Genomic DNA, 12,734 nt, shown 5'->3' with positions numbered 1-12,734 from the left:
CCACCTCCACCACTACCATCCCCCACCACCACCTCCACCACAACCTCCACCACCATCACCACCTCCTCCACCACCACCTTCACCATACCACCTCCACCACCACCTCCACCACTACCATTCCCCATGACCACCACCACCACCACCTCCACCCCCACCATCACAACTTTCACCAACACAACCTCTACCACCTCCACCACCATCACCACCACCACCTCTACCAGCTAAACCATCACCACCACCACTTCCAACACCTCCACCACCATCACCACCTCCACCACCATTGTACTCTTGCAGTGTCCCTCTCATGATCAGGATAAGCAGTTGAGAGCATTTTAGCTAATTCAGAATTCCCTTGTAGTAGTCAACATGTTCAAAACTCCAAGAATCCCCAGTACTTTCCTGACTATTCCTGGAAGCTCTGGGCTTTGGACTTATTTTTCTGTGGGCATGCTAGAGCACTGGATAGAAACCTATGGAGAATCGATACAGGTCAGCCAGACGGTGGGACTAAAATGCTAAGGAGCAGAGAGTGTGGGATACTGGAGATAGTGGCAAGCATATGTGAGAAGCAAGCCACCTGCCTCTCCCTCTTGTTTATTGCCCCTTCCCTTTTAACCTCTTTCTCATTACAAAGTCCCTAGAATTAGACTGAATATAGTCCTAGTTACAACCAATGAAAGACCCAGGGCCCATAACCCTGATCAGATCTAATATTTGGGCTCATATGAAGTACATCTTCTTGTGTGGCTCAGTCATTGTCTGATGTCCCTGTGTGCACAGCATGACAGTGACATAAAATATATATTCTTTTTAAAAAATATTTTAAGGTTTTTTCCTTAGGGTGCATGAGCTTGCTTGAGAGACAGAGACGGTCAGAGAGAAAATGAGAAATCACCCCCCTGGGGAGATGATCACGCTACAATCCCCTCTCCTCCAGTCTCCTCCTGGGATTTTTGGGCACTCATGAACAGACACATGCACCTGGCCTGATTTTTAAGCCCCCAAGTCTGGGACTTAAACTGTGGCAGGCCATGTGGGAGTCCAGCACCTTAACCATTAGGTGGCCCCAATAAAATATACATTCTACATAACATATCCTCTATTGCAGATCACCTGGGATTACATGACTAAACAAACTTAGCCTCCATATATAGGTCTCCATGGGCCTCTCTTCCTGTAACTTGGCCATCTTCACTTGATTTATGTGCCTTGCCTTTTCCATTCACTTTTGAGCAGGAGGAGGGCTGGAGGAAGTGGTCTGTAGAATGCCAAAATTAGAGGTTAAAAATCATTAGCAGAGGCCTTGGCTATGAACTCGCTAATGCATAGTTTCATGGAGCATTTTCAGTGAGTGTAGACATTCTGCAGATATCCCTGAAGGGATCTGATTGGCAACTGGAACTGGGAGCTGACCTATTACAAGCCAAATAACTCTATATGTGGCTTCATAATAGTGATTGAAGACTTGCAATGGGCAATTTTAGTTGTGGGTTGTATGTAAAGATAATAAAGGTGACAGCTGGATGGGTTATTAAGGACTAGCTTTTCAGAAAGCTCTTTGGAAGGAAAAGGGCCAACAATATTAAGAATGCTTGTCACTATGTAAGGGAGATTGGAGGTGACTTTAAAATGGTCCCCTGTATGCTTTTCCATTTTGCAACTCTTATTTAATAAACACTCTTTAATTTTACAATCATACCAGTTAACTTTTTGAGGTGCCCTCGAAGCTCTTTCTTTATGTTCTGCGAACAAAATTTTTGATGTCATAGACTTCTTTGACAATTGGATAGCTTTACACACGATTGATCAGTGAGTGAAGCATGAAACTCAGTATTCTTACACAGCACCCACTTACTTATTGTATAAATGGCTTTTATTCGCAGACATCTGTTTTAGGATCGTTTAGAAAAGGGCTCCCAAAGATATTCTATCCAACAAATGGACTATTGCATATTGATAAGGAGACATTTTGTAAAGTGTTTCTGAACTCCTGATGTCATTTAACCCTCTTCTCCACCCAGACAGATGTACAGGGGGAAGTGGCAACATGGCATTCAACAATGTGACTAATGCCCTCAGCTTTTAGGGAAGAGTGAGGGCTAGGGTTTAAGAGTTCTTGGCTCTCAACTGGAAACTTGATTTCTTTTTTTTTTTTTTTTTTTTTTATGAATGGCCTTGACTTTAAATCTGATCCCTTCTTGTCCCCAGACCTCACTTTTTCTATCCTAATAAATGTAGGTGCGCTTGCAAGACATTCCATGAGCTCAGTGTAATAAGGCTACCACTTAGTTTCCCCCTCTTTACCCCAAGACCATCAGATTAGCAGGGCGAAGTCTACCGGAGTGTCACCCCAAGGGAGCATTCAGGCAGGGTTTTAGGTATTGAGACCAAACTCAGTGAAACCGTGTAATTGCTAAGAATAATAAATGAGGGACCAGCAGTTGGCGTAATGGCTATCTCGCTGGACTCCCATGTAGTCGACTACGGTTCGAGTCCCGGACCCGGTGGCTTAAAACTCACGCCGGGTGCGTGTGCGTGCGTGCCCGAGATCCCAAGAAGAGAACGCAGGAGAAGGGACTGTGGTGTGGCCATCCCCCCTGGGGGGGGGGGGATTTCTCGCTTTCTGTCTCTCTGTCTCTCTCTGTCTGTCTGGCGAGTGTACACATGCTATACACACCCTATGGCGAAAACCTCTCCAAAAAAAAACAAAACAAAACAAAAAAATGAGCAGGAGAGAAGAGCCTTCCTTTTCCATGTGACTGTCCCATAGACAGGACAAGGGGGAATCTGGAGGTCGGGACATTCGCATTAGAGTGCACATTCAGTGTGGTTGTTGAAACGCATCAGGCCATTTCTCTTGGAGCTCATAAATCATTGGGGAAAATATCCCTCCAAGAGGGAGAAATTCATACTTAATCATTTTAAAGGACAGATGCTAAGTCGAAGCTGGCCTCCACCAGCCCGTTCAGAAAGGACTGAAGCAGCCTCCTTTTCGTTCTTCCTTCAAGGAGGCCTCTGCCTGAACTCACGCATTATGGTAAACTGCAAAACCATGGAGAGGGACAGGAAGGGGAATGCAAGGTTGGCAGGGTCCCCACAACCTCATCCACCACATAATTAAAGGAGAAAATACCCACATAGACAAGCCAGCCCCAAAGTGAAAGGCCTCATATGTTTTCCCTGAGCATCGTTGTATTTTTAGTTGTGGTTCAAGGACAATTTGAGTGAATGATGGTTGTTTTCATTGCTAATGTGTCTCTTTCTCCTGGCAGCCCGAGAATATCCTGTGTGTGAATCGGGATGCTAAACAAATAAAAATTATTGATTTTGGATTGGCCAGAAGGTAAGTCTGTTGGAAGAGGCGTTCGAATGGAGTTAGGGGGTGGGCCGGGTGCTCTTTCTGTGCAAAGATACATCTGATATGCTCCTTGGTTTTGCGCCCTTTAGAATCAATTTAACCAAAAATATGTTCAGCCTTACCTTGCTGGATTTAAGATTTGAGTACTTAAAAGTTTCTACAATACGTGTAATAAAAACATGAAAAACTTAAAACTGAATGCGGTGAAGTTTATGAAATTAGGAGCCATTGAGTTAATATTTGTAACGGTTAATCTTCGCCTTACACATGCATTCTTTCTGTGAAGAAAAGATTCACTTTAAAACATATGAATAGTGTCAACAGGATTACAAAGGTTTGGCCCAAGTACGCTTCTTAAGAGAACAAAGAGTTTACGTGGACATATTAACAATTCAGGACATTAAGGATGCTTATAAAATGAATGTTGTAAATCATTGCAACATTTCGTTTATACATCAATACAGGCTTATGTCAAGGATTAGGGCAGTTTTTCTGTTTTATATCCTATAAACCAGATGTTCTAATTATTCGGAGTGGCTTCCCCACAACTGTTTCAGATTATTCACTTTATTTTCTTTATTTTTTTTGTCACTGGAGAGAAACAGAGAGAGGGAAAGTGAGAAATTACCCTCTTAGGAGGGGTGGCCAAGCTGCAATCCCTTCTCCTCCAGTCTCCTCTTGGGATTTTGGGCATGAATGCACATGAGCCCCGCATGATTTTCAAGCCTCCAAGTCTAGGACTTGAACTGCAGTCAGCCACATGATAGTCTAGCAACTTTACCACCAAATCACCTGCTGGCCCCAGATTATTAACATGTATAGTATGAATTTTGACTCTTAAAACTCCAGGGACTTGGTTAATCAAGTATCAAAGTATCTCTTGGACATATGATTTTCTTTACAGTCTATGTAAGTTGCATGGTTATCTGTTGGAAGAGGCGTTCGAATGGAGTTAGGGGGTGGGCCGGGTGCTCTTTCTGTGCAAAGATACATCTGATATGCTCCTTGGTTTTGCGCCCTTTAGAATCAATTTAACCAAAAATATGTTCAGCCTTACCTTGCTGGATTTAAGATTTGAGTACTTAAAAGTTTCTACAATACGTGTAATAAAAACATGAAAAACTTAAAACTGAATGCGGTGAAGTTTATGAAATTAGGAGCCATTGAGTTAATATTTGTAACGGTTAATCTTCGCCTTACACATGCATTCTTTCTGTGAAGAAAAGATTCACTTTAAAACATATGAATAGTGTCAACAGGATTACAAAGGTTTGGCCCAAGTACGCTTCTTAAGAGAACAAAGAGTTTACGTGGACATATTAACAATTCAGGACATTAAGGATGCTTATAAAATGAATGTTGTAAATCATTGCAACATTTCGTTTATACATCAATACAGGCTTATGTCAAGGATTAGGGCAGTTTTTCTGTTTTATATCCTATAAACCAGATGTTCTAATTATTCGGAGTGGCTTCCCCACAACTGTTTCAGATTATTCACTTTATTTTCTTTATTTTTTTTGTCACTGGAGAGAAACAGAGAGAGGGAAAGTGAGAAATTACCCTCTTAGGAGGGGTGGCCAAGCTGCAATCCCTTCTCCTCCAGTCTCCTCTTGGGATTTTGGGCATGAATGCACATGAGCCCCGCATGATTTTCAAGCCTCCAAGTCTAGGACTTGAACTGCAGTCAGCCACATGATAGTCTAGCAACTTTACCACCAAATCACCTGCTGGCCCCAGATTATTAACATGTATAGTATGAATTTTGACTCTTAAAACTCCAGGGACTTGGTTAATCAAGTATCAAAGTATCTCTTGGACATATGATTTTCTTTACAGTCTATGTAAGTTGCATGGTTAAAGATACTTTGTCTTTTAGATTGTATATTTCAATTTTCACAATTTTTTATTTTTGGCTCTCTCCATCCTTCCATGTTATCTCTTGAATTCCAGATATAAACCCAGAGAGAAGCTGAAGGTGAACTTTGGAACCCCAGAATTTCTTGCTCCTGAAGTTGTGAATTATGATTTTGTGTCCTTTCCCACCGACATGTGGAGTGTGGGGGTGATCGCCTATATGCTGTAAGCAGTTCTCAGTCTCTCTCTGAGGTGTGCTCTGCGTTCCTCTGTACATTCTATCAGGCTTTGCTGTTTTGAACAAAAGCTCTAATTTAGGTCTTTTAAAAGTAAACGACACCCTTCCGTGCTCAGTTGCTTTCCAGGGTCTGTTGAGCTCTGGGGGTCAAAGGAGTCCATTCTTTCCCCACATATTATCTGAAAAGTGAACATACATCCTTTTCACTAATGACTTTAACTCCTAGGACACCACCTAAACTCTAAAAGCGAATTTGTATTCCAATCTCCTAAATGACTCACGTTAGCCTTACTCTTCAGAGGTGACATGCCTGGCGTTTGCCATCGAATATGTGACAGTGCGTTGCTAGCTGAAAATGCTTAAAGAAAGGTGTTGTACTATTCTTTGAGATTCATATTCTAGCTAGCTACTTTCTTCATTGCCCCAGTTGTTTAATGAGGACTTGAGGTGGGGAAGGTAAGCATTTGCTTGAATGATTGCTGTTAAAAACATACTATAAACTATGCTTTATTATTAAGTTGTTTTCCTTCTGTCACTTTTAAATGAAAAACCAAACAAGCCACCTGTATATGTAAAAGGTTTGAGGCTGTTTAATAAATACCCACTCTGGATCTTGCATCCTGTAGACTTAGCGGCTTGTCCCCTTTCTTGGGTGACAATGATGCGGAGACGCTGAACAACATCCTGGCCTGCAGGTGGGACTTAGAGGATGAAGAATTTCAGGACATCTCCGAGGAGGCCAGGGAGTTTATCTCCAAGCTTCTGATCAAAGAAAAGAGGTAATGCAAGTTGGTCCTGCACTCTGGGAGTAGGAAGTTGTATCTACCACCAGGGTTATTGACATTCATTTTCTTGGTGCCATCTCTGATGCTTGGACAGTCATGAACCAAGGAGATGTGATCCTCTTGACTCATTCTACTGAAAGCTGCTTCTCTGGACATGAGACTTGAATGGGGCTACGAAACTTCTCTCCTTCTGCCTTTTGTAATGAAGCTCTAGCATCGTGGATGACTGCTGGGCTTCAGTTAACTCGTTCTCAAAATCAAGGGTTCGGGATAAGTTATTTCCCCAATCCCTTTTCACTCTCTGAAGGACATAGCTGGCTCCATGTTGCTGAGTACATCATCATTTCATTTGAGAACTGGCTTGAGATCAGACCATGTCAAACACGTTGTAGACATTATCTTCTTAAATGACCGCCTCTATCCTCGTCGGCATGAAGTAGGATACACATTCAGCTATTTCACACAGCCTTCTATTTTCTCTCGTGCTATCATATTATTCAAAATTCAGAGAATGAAGAAGAATGATATTGAAATATAGTGACTTCCAATTTTGAGTTACAGAGAGAAGGACATAATGATTAGCTTGTCAAACACTGCTTCAGATGGTTTTTATACCTAGACCACATAAGTAGATGGTATTTACGATGTTTATTGTTTTATTACCTTAATAGCTTTTGGATCATTAATAAACATGATCATGAATCGATAGGAAGGAGGGTTTCATGGGGAGAAGAGGAAGCTAGATGGGTAATAAACAGGTCTGCTGAAGTGCCTTGACAGGACGTGCTTTTGTTCAAGCATTTAACTGATCATCTTACTATGTGCCAAAAAAATATGTCGGGGTATTGATAATTCGTGCATACAATCCAGCCTACCTTTAGTCATTGACAATCTAATGGAAAAGACAGGTACTCTTGAAAAGATAACATACAATGTCGTTAACATAGAGACAGGGTCATTACTGAGTCCCAGAAGGGCGAGGAGTACTTAGGCTGGGATTATCAGTCCAAGAAGAGAAGAAATTCATCGATAGTGGTTTTCCTTGTTTTTGGTGGAGAGGCATTGAAAGAGTTGAGGTCATTACTATTTGCACATATTTGTACCCCATGCAGTAAATAAAAGGAAAATGTCAACCCTGTCCATGTTTCAGAAGATGAGAAATCCACATTTACTGAGCACTTATATCTGTTTTTACACATTATCTTTTTTTAAAGTTAGTAAATTTTTTTTTTTCATGAGAGAGAGTGCAATGAGAGAGAGAGTGAGAGAAAGACTCTTGCTTGGCAGGGTCTTGTCACATCATAATCCCTTCCTCTAGCTCTCTAGCCAGTCAAGATCTCAGGTGTGCATGTACCCGGCATGTTTCAGATCGACTTGGGATCTGGATCTGGGGTTGACCATGTGGTTTCCAGCACAGCAGTACCACCTGTGCCCCTAAAGCAGGGCCTGTGTTATCTTATTTAACCTCTGGATGATTCTGTGGAGTACGAATGTTATCACCGTTATTTTACAGATGAGGAAACTGAGGCTGAGAGTGGTGAAGCAATCACGTGGCTCCCTTAGAGCAGACTCAGAGGTGGGCCTGCTGGATGCGTGTACACGTGTCCCACCCTCTCCTTTAGTCTGAGGGGTGTATTATTATTATTATTTTGAAAGGTTTTTGCAATAGGGCACATGCGCTCGCCAGAAAGACAGAGACAGAGAGACAGAAAGCTAGAAATCACCCCCCAAGGGGGATGGCCATGCCACAATCCTTTCTCCTCCATTCTCCTCTTGGGATCTTGGGCATGCACCCACACGTGCCTGGCGTGAGTTTAAGCCCCCAGGTCCAGGACTCAAACCAAGGTTGACTACATGGGAGTCCAGTGACATACCCATTATGCCATCTGCTGGTTTCAAAGGTTGCATTATTAGCTAGGGAGCATCAGATACACATTTGGGCAGAGGCCCAGCTGGCTTAATATTTGTGTCAATGCTTGGATGGACCTAAGGCCACAATCAAATAGCACTATCATTGAATAAATTTTGGTGGTACAAAAGTAAATGAGATTTTGTTAAAAATATAACTATTAGCCTAGTATTACTACTTACTTTTTCATAGTCAAATTTTTAGAGTTTGATATTGGAGTTCAAGAATAATAACTTTCAGTACTACAAGCAACTGGTTTGGGAGGGGGGCAAAGGTAAAACTGTAATTTTAAACAAAATTGCTTTCCCAGATAAGGTTGGTGAGGTCAAGAGGCTTTTCAGAAAAATAACTTCTATCCATTTAGGATTCTATCATAATGGTGAGGTTGTCACCAAGTTGTTAAGCTTTCTTTCATTGACTAAGGTAAAGAGTTATTTTTTCTTGGGAACCAGCAGTTAGCGTAATGGCTATGTCGCTGGACTCCCACGTGGTCGACCATGGTTCATGTCCCGGACCCAGTGGCTTAAGACTCATGCCGGGCGCGTGTGCGTGCGTGCCCAAGATCCCGAGAGGAGAATGGAGGAGAAGGGATTGCGGCATGACCATCCCCCCTGGGGGGTGATTTCTCGCTTTCTGTCTCTATGTCTCTCTCTGTCTCTCTGGCGAGTGCACGTGCCCTATAATGAAAACCTCTCCAAAAAAAAAAAAAGAGTTATTTTCTCTTTAAAGTCTATATTTAAATATTTGTTAACTGATGAAATGACTGTAACAAAGCAGATTCTATAGACGGAAGCATCCTGACTGCTTAAAGCTACATTCTTGTTTTTCAGAAGTAGAGACTTCAGATTGTTGCACTCACATATATTAATTTAAATTTATTTAGTTCTTTGAGAGGAATATAGAGGGAATCAAGAGAGAGAGGGAGGTACCCGGGGGGGGGGATGGCATGCCACAATACATTCTCCTCCATTCTTTTCTTGGGATTTTTGTGGATGCACACACATGTGCCTGGTTTAATTTTTCTTTTCTTTATTTTTTTTTAAATTTTATCTCTATCTATCTATCTATCTATCTATCTATCTATCTATCTATCTATCTATCTATCTACCTATGTACCTACCTACCTACCTACCTATATATCATCTATTTGTTGTGATTTTCAGCCTGGGACTTGAATTGCCATCAGTAATGTAGAATTCAGCACCTTAACCACCATGCCAATTGCTGATGGCAAGAACCTGCAGTCTTTTCTTTTTTGGAGAGTTTTTTTTTTTTTTTTTTTGGTATAGGGCGCGTGCGCTCGCCAGACAGAGAGAGACAGAGAGACTGAAAGCGAGAAATCACCCCCCAGGGAGGATGGCCATGCCGTAATCCCTTCTTCTCCATTCTCCTCTTGGGATCTTGGGCACGCACGCACACGTGCCTGGCATGAGTTTTAAGCCACCGGGTCTGAGACGCAAACTGTGGTTGACTACGTGGGAGTCCAGTGACATAGCCATTACGCTAACTGCTGGTCCCCAAGAACCTGCATTCTTAACAACCCTCTTAGGTGATTCTGATGCAAATAACCCTGTTAACCCCTGCATTTCTTTCTTACAATAATAAATAAACATTTCTGCTTAAGCTGACTGATAGGAGTTCAGTTTTAGACGTAAGTATGTAATAGGTCATGAATGGTTACACATATTTGAAAGTAGACATTCAGTTATTAACAAGAATTTTGAATTGTCTGCTGTGCTTGTCCAACCAATGTTGTTACCCTGATTGGATTTCATGGTAATTAACCTTTGCAATCGCAGATAACATATAACTTAAACATTTAGCCATCTGGTCTACCAAAGACAGTCAGTAGAACTGAGGTTAAACTTTCTTTGATGTGTCCTTATTAGTAACCTTACCTTCTGTGTTTCCTTTTAGTTGGAGAATAAGTGCAAGTGAAGCTCTCAAACATCCTTGGTTGTCAGACCACAAGCTCCATGCCAGGCTCAGTGCACAGGTGACCAGGCTTCTTGTTTTTTCCTCTTCTTTTCCTATGTTCCTGTCTTTTAATGAGATGCTAGAGTTACCTTAACTGTAAATAAGGTTCTTTCTAAAACCTTTTCTCACTGTTTTTGAGTCTTCTGCTAGTGTTAAATTGCTTAAGATGCTTTAACTGAGTAGTTTATATTTTTTTAAAAAATGTTCATTTTTAATAGAGTATTATTTTAAGCATAACTGTTATGTTTATTATTAAATTATTGTATCCACCATGGAATGAATTACATCATTGTACTACACACACACACACACACACACACACACACACACACAGCCTAAAATATTTAAATATTGGGGGTTTTGGATAATATATACTAATGTATGTTTGGGAGAAACATACTGCCTTAAAACAGAATTCAGAACTCTAAGTTCTATGCTTACCTGGTTTAATCTGCTCTGGGCACCAAATCTATAATACTTTGTGTGATCCAGATATTCACAAAAGTGTATGTAAAGGAGACATCTATTAAACATTGAAATATTTGTTGAGGTTAATTGAGGCTACATTCTGTAGTAACCTCTTAGCATGGAATCTCTGTCTACTCCTGTTGCCTTAGTTGCCAGTTATGTTCCCTCTCCCTTACCTGTCTCTGGCGCAGATTTCTTTCCTCAGTTTCAGATCCATATACTCATCTATATTCTAGATAGTTCTACTTGGATCTTCTCAGCTCTAAACCAGACTCAGCTTCCTCCCTCTCCTCAGCTTTTCTCCAGTGAAGGATGCCCAGGGTGTAACTTTCATTTCCCCTTTCTCACTCAACCTCCCCCATCTCGTATCTCATTTATCTTTAAGTTCTATACATTATATCCCCTACTTGCCTCTGGAATCTATCCATTTCTCTTCATCCCCGTAGTTATCATGACTTGGGACATCCCTCACCTGAATTACTACAACAGTCTCCTAACAATAGTCTCCTAACAATAGTCTCCTAACTGGCTTTTCTACCTCCTTCATATTGTCTCCATCCAACTATTTGTGTATTATATAAATAACATAGAAACAGATGTGCTGTTTGTAAGTAACTTTATTTAAGCAACTTAACTAAACTTAAAATTTTTGTTTATTTGTTTCTTTCATGAGTGAAAGAGAGAGAGAGAGAGAGACAAAGATGCACCCCCAAGAGAGTTTCATGCCATGGCCCACCCTCAGCTTCAGCCAGTCTCAGAACATGGACACACTAGCTTCTGATGTGTTCAAGGAGGTCTCTGGGTATGAACTCAGAACCTTCGTACGTGGGTCAGCCTCTCAAATCACCACATTGTATCGCTTCTCCACCATCTGGCCCCACTTTACTAAAGACTTAAGATGTTTATCTGAGCAAGGTACACGCAGAGGCAATCAGCTCACTGGGGGCACTGCGACATGGCCACCAGTGAATGTGGAAGCTGCTGTGCCTGCCCCAATACGTGCTCCATACATGTTCATTTCTTCCACCTTTGCTCCCCATCCTCCCGCTCTCTGGGGTTTGGAATGGAACATTTTCACTGACCAACAAACCTTGGAATGACTTGTGCTTCAGGTACTCACTTTTTCCACATCCAGTTTTTATTGAAATTAACTTTACTTCTAAATTCAGCATCAACACTAAGTTTTATTTGTGTCTGAATATACCTTTCCTTGATAATTGGTACTGATGTCAAGTAAAAATAGACTTATTACCTAGTTGGTACCTCACCCAGACTACATAAACTGCTTATTAGGGTTACCAACCTATTTTGAGCCAATTTTCCACCAACGTATTTTTATCCAACTTTATTGGTATCCAAATACCCTTTGACGTGGACAATATAGAAACCACAGTAGATAATTAATGACATTATATAGTTTAAAAAGTGTTTAAAAATATTCTCTAAACCATATAACAACAACAACAGGATCACCTTTTCGTTCATCTATTCAACTGCTGGTACCTAAGGTGAATAGATATTGCAAACGTGATGATAATTTTTTTAAAAACCCGCTGTATAAATTGAGTTATCATTAAAGTTGTAACGACACACCATTGTGCCAGGCACGGTTCGAACTGGTTTATAAAAATTAGCTCATTTAACCCTCACGCTGACATGAGCGCCTATGAAATAGGCACCGTTCTTATCCGCGCTGTGGAGGTCAGGACCCCAAGGACCAGGGTTACATCCTGGCGTCTGGGAGAGAGCTTTCCCACTTTGCTCTCACGCTGGGTGAAGGCAGCTTGAGTGATGTTTCCAGAGCCATTCTCGTACCATACATTTCTGCTGTTACCGAACGCCAATTTTCAAGCTAAATATATATATTTTTCAGTGAAACAAGGAGACTACATTTTCCAAAGGTTTTTATTTTTAGAATAATCTTAGCTCAGATCTATTCTATAAAATCCGAATTTACTTTTATGTTGAAAATTTAGTTCTGATCCCAAAACTCCTCATGATTTCAACCTAAATTCTATTTTAAAGTCTTTTAAAGTCTTCCTTACCTCTTTGAATTGTGTCATGTTTAAAATTGCTTACTGTTTCTCAAGGCACCAGCAGTTAGCATAATGGCTATGTCGCTGGACTCCCATGTAGTCGACT

General features: G+C 41.1%; 1 protein-coding gene across 1 annotated transcript in view; it reads left to right on the top strand.

Moving 5' to 3' along the window:
* The window catches only part of MYLK4 (myosin light chain kinase family member 4), a 101,922-nt gene that overhangs the window by 82,381 nt on the left and 6,807 nt on the right, over positions 1–12,734 (top strand). The window contains exons 7-10 of the mRNA XM_006161678.1: positions 3,273–3,343; positions 5,312–5,440; positions 6,080–6,232; positions 10,065–10,143. Coding sequence (XP_006161740.1) covers positions 3,273–3,343; positions 5,312–5,440; positions 6,080–6,232; positions 10,065–10,143 — 432 coding nt within the window. The remainder of the gene's footprint in view (positions 1–3,272; positions 3,344–5,311; positions 5,441–6,079; positions 6,233–10,064; positions 10,144–12,734) is intronic.

This window comes from Tupaia chinensis, unplaced genomic scaffold, assembly GCF_000334495.1.
Source record: "Tupaia chinensis unplaced genomic scaffold, TupChi_1.0 Scaffold138812_1, whole genome shotgun sequence".
NCBI classification, from domain to species: Eukaryota; Metazoa; Chordata; class Mammalia; order Scandentia; family Tupaiidae; genus Tupaia; species Tupaia belangeri.
The sequence above is the reverse complement of the archived record's forward strand: the minus strand, read 5'-3'. Positions and strand labels throughout refer to the sequence as shown.